Here is a 10,000-nt window from a genome sequence, read left to right as displayed (position 1 = left end):
TTAAATACCACAATACTGCCTTATACCTGTTTTATAAGAATATTTGCTTTGCAGACATCTATGCTTGAAATTAAACAGGTAACCTTCTATAGCCTACAGAAAGCTTTGCGTTTTGGCGGCTCAGATTTAAGAGTTTTGGAGGCAGCAGTCTCAAGGCGAGTGTAATGTCATGGGACAGCAATAGAACACGGATCCCATAAAGGATCCACACCAAGACATTATGGAGAAGCTGCAGTTGAGGTGTAGTGATGAGCTAGTAGGATTATTCTGTGTCCATAGTCCACACCAGGTTGTGTGTTGGTAAAATAACAACCCTGTACACTAGTTAGTGTGCCCTGAATTATAAACAGAGCTCTTTGTCTGGGATGTCCTAATTGAGTCTGGTCTGGGGTGGGGGTGGGTGGTGGTGTCCCTTCTCATTCCAATTCAGAAGCCTCAATGGTATGAAACCAGGCCACAGCTCAGTCATGTGTGAGGGTAGCAAGTGCTTACTAGCTCAATTCAAACAATCCTAGCCACATAGATGGCAGAAAGGAGTCTCAAGCTACTCAGAATTCTCAGAATTTGAAGAGTTTTGTGTTGAAGCTATTTGGGACTTAAAAGTGGGTCCAAATGACAAAAAATGGCTAAACATTCCTCCTATTTGATGCCACTATGACATCACAATTGTAATAATTCGGCTTTCCATTGTGACATCACAATCACAGTTCTGAAAGTAAATACATCCCTCGATCCACACCTAATGCCATCACAGCATGCTTACCTCACCTGTTCACATCAAACACTCACTGTGAAGAGGCACACAAGGTGGTGTATGTGTGTGTGTGTGGATAGCACCTTATAGTTGAGCAGCCCACAGGTGTAAAGTAAGTTAAACTTCACTTGAGTACTTGAGTGTCAAGAACAGGAGCATATAACAATTTACACAATGCAACACCAATTAAGCCTTTCTTTTGAAAGGATGCTTATTGGGGTATGTGTAAACTCATATATATTATGTTCAATTCCATCCAGTACATGAAGGGCAGGGAATGTGTTGGGTCTGTTATAATCACATTTGAAGGGATTCCCACATTTGAGGGATAGAAATCTACATCAACCAAGAAGGGCATTGCTTTCTTGTGTTTTTGTACAAAACAGAGCTGTGCAAGCCATAATTAGTACTTTAAACATCACTGACTCATACTGCATATCTCCACATTGCTATGAATCATTGGTAATTTACAGAGGGGTATTTCAAGAGGACGAGTATAAAAACTGGGTCACCCACGGTTACGCACAGTAACCAAGAGACACCCATGGTTACCCATGGCACCAATGGAGGAATTCGGTATAAAGCATGACACCATGAGCACCACATGAGACATGTGCCAACATGACACTACAGATTAATAACCATTATAATAATATAAATCAATATAATAGGAATAATTGGAATAAATGCTCTGGAGAAACATAAGTACTATTAATATTCAGGAACTTGGCCCTGGATGGCTATAAAATAATCTGTTATTGTTGAAATCCCTAAAGCACAGATGTGTAGCACGGAACACACCCAACATTCAGACAGCAGAGACGTACACAGATGTAAACCAGACACACACACACAGCCTCCCTTTCACTGTTGAAAAGCATACTCTCACATCAGTTCTCCACTTCCTTCTCGCCACTCTTAGCAACTGACCCTGAGTCAGTTTTAGTTGTGTGGTGGTCACGACGAACATAAGGGCAAGAAGAACAGCAGAGATGCTGCTACACCATCACAAGCAAAGCCAAGCAGCGCAAAGCAAAGCACAGAGACCGTCTAGAGTTATTGCGGCCAATTCACCTAACGTGCTGTATTATTTTCCCTAGTGGTCACTCTATGCTAATTTGCTAGTAATGGCGTAGGCTAATGGAATAGCCCAAGCAGAACTTGTGCTCATGACACAATGCATGACAACAAGGATGGGGAAGTGCCGTAACTTTCTTTCACACTCTCTATCTGTCTGTTCAGTAAATGTTGACGATGGCAGGCACACAAACACACACACACACACACACACACAAAAGCTGTTTGCAGGGTAAACATATGTTGTTTAAACATCCCTCTGTCTGTCCTCGAACCATGAGTCTCTGATGAGATGCAGTCCAGCTGAGAGATGAGAGAGGAGAGGGCTTCAGTGTGCTTCACTGCACTGGAGGGTGCCTGGGGGGGGGGTATTAAGGAGGCACGGCAGAGGTGCAGGGAGGTGGGGGTGAGATGGTGCCACAGAGGCTCTAACAGACGGAGCCGTTGGGGTCAGGCTCTCCGGGCGTATAGAAGTCTGGAATGGGTAGCCCAGTGTGCAGAGTCACCTACATAACATAAAAAAACATACAAGCAAACACACAAACAGTAAGAGATGTAGATCATGAGGTACAGTTAAAAGTATATGCAACATTTTGATGTCATCAAGACTAATAATGTTCAAATAATACCCTGTTTAAATAAATGGAACAATGCTGATATGCTTATGTCAACACATTAGTTTGACAATTTCCTCTCAAGTTCGGAAATGGTGTAATACACCATCCTTCCATCCCTACAAACACTTACATTCTGATTGGTACCACTGATATAGCCCATCAATGTAGTAACAAACGCAAAAACAGTGCTTACATTTTTCTAACTCATGCAATCCCCCTGGCCTCCTAAAGTCTAATGCCATACTTTATCCTCTGGGTGGTGCTGTAGAGCCACAGTGTAAAAAAAAAAAGTCTTGGTGGGTAAAAAAATGCTCAAAATCTGTTCAGACGCATTCAATCATTATAACCATCCTATATGAATATTGATGAGGAAGCTGGTTTCCGTTATGTTATACATATTCATGTTATGTATGAGCAGTTGACAAGTCCAGATTGGTGTCCTTGTAAAATGCATAATTGCTAACACATTCACTGTTATATTCATACTTTGACCCTGGAAATTACTTGACTATGAATGTGACTGTGCCATTTCACAAAGTGAGTGTGAACTGTTCTATTAGTGTGGTATGAGGTGACAGATAAGTTCTGTGTGTGTTTCAAATATACCGGTAGTCATCATCGTTGTTTGTGCTCTTCGTGCGGACTTCGTAAGTCCATTCTGTACATCTTTGGGTCTTCCTTGCATGTGTTGTCTAGATTCTATTGTGTATGTGGATTACCTTAAAGGTATGTTTGTGTGCATGTGTGTGGTGTGTGTGTTTGTGTGTGTGTGTGTGTGTGTGTGTGTGTGTGGTGTGTGTGTGTGTGGTGTGTGTGTGTGTGTGTGATGTGCATGTGTGTGGTGTGCATGTGTGCGTGTGTGTGTGGTGTGTGTGTGTGTGTGTGTGTGTGTGTGTGTGTGTGTGGTGTGTGTGTGTGTGTGTGTGTGTGTGTGTGTGGTGTGTGTGTGTGGTGTGCATGTGTGTGGTGTGCATGTGTGTGGTGTGTGTGTGTGTGTGTGTGTGTGTGTGTGTGTGTGTGTGTGGTGTGTGTGGTGTGTGTGTGTGTGTGTGTGTGTATCTCACCTGCACGTTGCGGTTGAGGCTGATGGCTGGGTAGTAGAGCCCCTCCATCCCCTCGAAGGCCACGGGACCCTGCTGCTCATCGTTGATGAGGAAGATGAGGATCCCTCGCGTGAAATCCAACAGAACCCCTACTGTGGCCCCTTTGCCTATCCCTCCATCCGTCCTGTGATAGGAGGAGGAGGAGAGAGAGAGAGGGGGTGTGGAGGAGTGAGAATAAAGAGGGAGAGGGGACAAAGAGTATGGATGAGAGGGGGGGGGGGGTTAATTGAAAGAGTCAATACATCAATGGTATTGATGAAAGGATGGATTATATAGACAAAGAAAACACCTGGCTTTCTCTTAAACAAAGAGATGTACACACACACCCTGGTCACAAATCCACTCACTGCTTTCTCTCACTCTTCCATTCATTTTCTCTCTCACTCTCTCTCTCTTTGCCTCCAACTATCTCTTTGTAACATGCAAATACACTCTGATTCAGACAAATATACTAATTTGAGTGAAAAAACACCTACTACCATACACAACTATCAAACAGTGTGTGTTGTTGTGTGTGGGTTGATTGCTGTGTGTGTAGTGTGAGAGTGTGTGTGTTGTGTCAGAGTGTGTGTTGTGTGAGAGTGTGTGTTGTATGATAGTGTATGTTGTATGAGAGTGTATCTTGTGTGTGTATGTGTATGTGTAGACCTATGTGTGTTTGTGTGTGTGTGCATGCTGTTCTCTTACCTGTTGGTGTGTGAGTTGTTGTGCATGAACCAGGAGCGGTTGTTGTCCACATACATGGCCCAGGCCTTGTCGTCCTTCCCCAGCATCACGTCTTTCAGCACGTCGCCGCGGGCGATGCCAAACGCTGGGTCCGGATGGTTGTCATAGCGGTCGATGGTTATCTCCCAGTAGTGCACGCCGCGTGAGAAGGCCGTGTTGCCCATGACGACCCGGTCGTCATAACTGTTGCATGTCACTGTCAGGTTATCGTTGGACAGAAGGATGTCCGGGTGGGCCGATGCAGGGTCAAATACAAACCAGGCGACTGTTCACACACACACACACACACACACACACACACACACACACACACACACATATATATATATATACACACACACCAACACACACACACACACACACACACACAAACACACACACAAAACAAAAAGATAAAACAGAATAGCATAAACTTTAACCGTTTTAACAGATAATCCCGAAAAGTTGTCAGCTTTGAGAACAAACCTCTCAGACACTAGACCCCACTGAAGGTCTTGCCATACCCACTCCGTCTTGCATCCATGCCATCTCTCCATATTTTTCCACTTTTCTCTCATCGTTACCATGTTCTCCCTCTTCTGTCTTCCCCCCTTAGTTAGTCCACCTCTCCACCCACTGCTTCTCTGTCTCCACCCATCTCCTTTCATCCCCCTTTCCCACACCTCAATGGATGACAATACCAGTTGGAGCGCATACACCTTCTCTCTCCAGTGGGGGTCTGTGCCGTGTAGAATGAACGACCCCTTTGATCAAAGATGTCAGGAAGTGGACTACATGCTTTGAAAAAAGGGGACATTTAGTACAAAGGGATTCCCCATAGACCCTTTGAATGGTTGGTGTATTTTTTATGTATAGTAAGGGGATATGACATTAATAAATGGATGACGCAGAAGGCAATGTGGTTAGGATACAATGTTAGCAACAAGTTGAATAATGTATTGTGAGTAGGTTAAATGCATGGTTCTCACAGCTTTATTCACTAACTGCACACTCTCTAGGCTATGTTTTAGCAGGGATTAGAGGACAGAGCAACAGCATTTCTCTCAGGCCACCTACAGGAAACACATTTCTTTGTGCTTTGGCGAGCACTTTGTGAAAGGTTGAAACAGCAACTTTCCGTACGTCAATGAGGTATTCATGGCCAAATTGAGTATGCATTTAGAGCAGTGTTTCTCAAACTTTTTCAGACCAAGGACCACTTAGCCAAAAAACCTTCACAGACCACCTAGCTAAAAAAAAGAGAGTAGACCTACTTCAGCAGTATATTACATAATAGGCCTACTCACTGAACCACCTTGCTTATTGTCTTTGCACCTTACTTATTGTGTCAGAGGATTCATATGATCTAAACTGGCATAACGTACATAGGCAGTGTTGCAGAACTGTTTGGATTTACATATATCTTTGTTCAATATTGCAAACAACTCATCTAGATATTATATTTTACCACGTCTCCTGGACTACTTGGGATAGCTTGTGGACCACCAGTGGTCCCTGGACCACACTTTGAGAAACACTGATTTAGCTGAGAAGCTAAAGTAGTTGTTTGGCCTCCTAAATGCTTTTATTTTATTTTAATGTCCCCTTTGTTTTATTCAGTTAACAAGCTCATTGAATTTCATCTCAATGTGTTCACTTTCAGCTTTACTGTATTATGGAGAGCTTGTTCTGCATGGCAAGAAAGACCTTGCATTTGGCCACAAGTAGAGACTGTTTTCTTTGCTATGACTTCTCAACACTGGTTGCCTGTCTGAGAATTTAGACTAATTGGCTATTCCCAAACCTGTGGGACTAATAGAGTATTCAGCATAAAGTCTCAGCCACTGCTGCAGTTGTCAGAGTATGCCAACAGACTAAAATAAGTGTTCAAGAAGTGTGTGAGCAACAGAAAACTCACAACACACACACACACACACACACACACACACACACACACACACACACACACACACACACACACACACACACACAGTATATGCACATGCACACACACAAACACCACACACACATATACACATGTGCCCGCCCACACAAACTCTCTCTCTTGGATGTTTTGAAGCACATGCACTGGGAATCCAGGCAATAGAAAAACATGAGTCATTCAGTGAGTGGGCAGCTTGCACCCCAACAGTACAGGCAGCACAGCTAACATACCTGCACCAACCTCTTACAATAACATTCCTCTTTTCGCAGGAAATTCACAATATTCCGTGTATTTAGCTGTGGAGAGCTGCTGGACTGTTGTATGCATACTATTCTGTCATGGTCAAGGACATGCTGCTACTGTAGAGAGTGGAGCAAAACAGGATGCAGAAAGATGGGAGCCACCTACTGGTCAGAGATGGTGGTGCATGCACACGATAACAAACAGGTGAAAAGGTTGACAGAGCATTTCATAAGAACATGATGTGTGTCTGTGTGTGTGTTAGTGTTTTAGTGTGTGTGTGTGTGTGAGCCATCCATACCTGCAGCAAGTGAGTTAATATCGCATGGGGGGAGTCCGGCTGATGAGGAACGAAGAGAGAGGGAGTGAGAGAGACGAAGAGAGAGGAAGGGAGAGAGGGGGAAAGAAGAGAGAGGGAGTGAGGGAGGGATGGAGAGGGCAGGAGGGAGGAATAGAGGAGGGGGGATTATATGGATAAAGAAGAAAGGAAGGATGGGGGAAGCAAGTAAAATGATAGAAAGAAAAGAGAGAGAGAAAGCAGAACACATTGAAGCCGAGGGAAGGAGAGAAAGAAATTCGAGAAGCAGATTTCATCAGGGAAGCTGGATCAACTCAGTGGCCTCCTAACTCTTCCCTCTGTTATACGAACTTCATTACACTCTGGTAAACATGGTACATCACCTACAGCAACAGCTACAGCACTTGCTATTACCTGCCATCTATAACACTCCCAGTGCAGGATTACTGTGTTACTGGACATCAATCACAGCTAAATGGCTTGCTGGAGAATACTGTGTCAAATTACTAAAGCACTAGAACACTCCACTTAAAAAAAAACATATAGCTCCACTAATCATCAAAATAAACTGATTGGAACATCTTAAACAATTTGCTGACTGCTTTGCGATGAGTCTGCAGTGAAGCCCATGTCAGTCTAGATCTAGATCTCCATCATAATCAGATCTGACATGCCGCCAGTGGCTGGCATCTCAAATCTGACGCCTCCAGGGGCCTGAATCCTGCATTTTAATAAGCGGGCACACATAAAGGCAGTCTTGCTGAGAAAAGAACAGCAGCAGCTAAAAGGGACCGCTTGGGACGGAGTCAGCTCGATGCGGAATACCATCAGCTGTGGCTAATGAACTGAAATTACTGATTTTTGGCAAGCGTAGCTGTCTGCAGCGCTGGGTTTAAAGCTAAGAACGACTAAAGAGGCTATGCTTCACGCACAACTCCATTTTGCTGCGTTATGCATGGGGTACTATAGGCTGGGAATGGATCGGTTGCAGTTCCATGGTTCTAGAGAAGCATCATCAGGCCAACTGCACAATCTCAAGCTTCCCTGTGGATAAGCAGTGCCAGCAGTCAATGGAGAAGCAAGCACATTTATGCACAGTATTTTGCGGTTCGACTTTAATGTATGTTCACAAGCATGTTTGAGTATTAATGAGTGACTATGTATGCATGTATAAACTGTGCAAGTGTGTACATGAATGTTGAATTTGTGGATGAATTTATTTGTTGATTTATTGGTTGACTATTGTGTGTGTATGTATGTCTGATGCTGTATGTGTATGTCTCTCTCTTGTGTCTGTATGTATGTCTGATGCTGTATGTGTATGTCTCTCTCTCTCTCTCTCTCTCTCTCTCTCTGTGTGTGTGTGTGTGTTTGTGCTCTTACTTTCAGAGGTCTGCATGACGAGGGTCTTGCTGTATTGGCCGACACCGCTCCCGTTGAAGGCTTTGACACGAGACCTATACGTGCTGTTGAAGTGAAGGCCATCCACAGTGCAGATGGTCTCTGTGCCCACATACACCTCCTGCACGCACACACACACACACACACACACACACACACACACACACACACACACACACGCACACGCACACACGCACGCACACACACACACACAAAAGAGAAATCCAAGACAGGATTTAGTGTCTCCTAGCTAGTCCCTGCTGATAAAGTGTCCAGTCTGTTTCTGAATTACTGGACAAACAGCACAGTCTGAGTGAAACTCAATAAAGCTGCCAGTGGTTCTTTCAAAAGCTTGCTTTATTACTTTCCCCTTACTGGACATCAATCACAGCTAAATGGCTTGCTGGAGAATACTGAGTGCCTACTTAATTCTTCCTTAATTCTCTGGATACAAGCAGGGCCTGAATTAGCATTTTACAACTAGGTATTCACCTGCTATTTAATTGATGTACTACATACAGTGCATATTATTAGTTCATAGGTTCCCAGTTAAAGCAACACCAAATAACTTTTCCTCTGCGAACGCAATTTGTTTATCCAACGGCTTTGTAAATAACGATGTCCATAGACAAGGTAGAATATGTTGCATGATTTTATGAAAGTAGGCTACGATGTATTGTGACATCATGCAAGTCAAAGTTGTAGTTTCTTATGTCTCATACCATCAAACTACAGATCCGCTACCCGATCTGGCAAACTTACATAGTGCGGTTATAGCCGATAGAGGGCCGTGAAGTGAATGCAGAAGTGCCGTTCACCCTGTTACGAGTTGATGAACCACGGAAACAATTTTGGAAACATTATTTTAAGGTACAAAAAACTCTTTGGTGTTGCTTTAAGGCACAACATTTCTATATGTCTCTTATGGCACCCATATTTGCCGGAACATTGTATTCACATAGGAAGCACCCAAGCAGTTTGCTGAAATGCTTCATGCAGTAAAACTGAAGGTGGAACTACTGCTGTTGTGCTTGACACTGTGCTTTAAAATCACACTAAGATTACCATCCAATGTTATTCTAGAATATCCATGTAACAAGGGTGTAGTGACCATTGCTGTGCAGGTCTCTTTAGCTCCACGTCGAGCAATTTAAGGGCATTCATGATGACATTTGAGAACATTGTAAGACACCGGGTAACAACAAGGATTCTCTAAGAATGTACAGTGTGGGTTAAGACAAGCCCAAAGTCCCAAAGCTGTGATGCCTATAGGCTGTGCACGTTCACGACAATCTGAGTGATGTCTAAAATACAGCCAGCCCACTGCAAAGCCCATACACACTGAGGATCTCTCCCTGCCTATAATTACTCTACAGAGAGTGGGCGAGGAAGAGAGCACGAGAGAGTGGGTGTGATGGAGAGAGAGAGAGAGAGAAGGATCGTGAGATAGTGATAGAACAAGAGAGAGAGGAGAGAAAGAATGTGGGAGAGATCCATCCCACACAATGTGTTTAAAATAGCAGATCTGCTCTTCCTGTAGAACCATGTGTATAGAGCTTCACTGATGATCAACTGTGAATCACACACACACACTCTCACACATGCACACACACACACACACACACACACACACACACACACACACACACACACACACACACACACACACACACACACACACACACACAAACCTTACGCCTCTTATGCCTCTTACGCATGCAGTCAGGGCCAGTTTGGAGTGAGTGTGGGTGTGTATACTTTTGAGCATGTCAGTGTCAGAGTAGCGATGGTGGAGAAGGGAAAGTGTGTATTCATGGCCGGTTAGCGTGGATATCTGAGAGCACATGGACTCGTTAGTAC

General features: G+C 43.9%; 1 protein-coding gene across 1 annotated transcript in view; it reads right to left on the bottom strand.

Annotated features, from left to right (window-relative positions):
• Positions 1 to 2,083: 2,083 nt before the first annotated feature.
• trim9 (tripartite motif containing 9) overlaps positions 2,084 to 10,000 on the bottom strand; it is a 40,918-nt gene continuing 33,001 nt past the window's right edge. The window contains exons 7-10 of the mRNA XM_076299928.1: positions 8,123 to 8,261; positions 4,239 to 4,542; positions 3,513 to 3,675; positions 2,084 to 2,337 (exon numbers count right to left, since the gene is read on the bottom strand). Of these exons, the coding sequence (XP_076156043.1) occupies positions 2,260 to 2,337; positions 3,513 to 3,675; positions 4,239 to 4,542; positions 8,123 to 8,261 (684 nt within the window). The 3' untranslated portion in view covers positions 2,084 to 2,259. The remainder of the gene's footprint in view (positions 2,338 to 3,512; positions 3,676 to 4,238; positions 4,543 to 8,122; positions 8,262 to 10,000) is intronic.

This window comes from Alosa pseudoharengus, unplaced genomic scaffold (assembly GCF_046254945.1).
Source record: "Alosa pseudoharengus isolate Yale_2024_CS ecotype anadromous, Long Island Sound unplaced genomic scaffold, YU_APseudo_1.1 YU_APseudo_1.1_scf_22, whole genome shotgun sequence".
Classification (NCBI taxonomy): domain Eukaryota; kingdom Metazoa; phylum Chordata; class Actinopteri; order Clupeiformes; family Clupeidae; genus Alosa; species Alosa pseudoharengus.
This window is presented reverse-complemented; position numbering and strand designations above follow the sequence as displayed.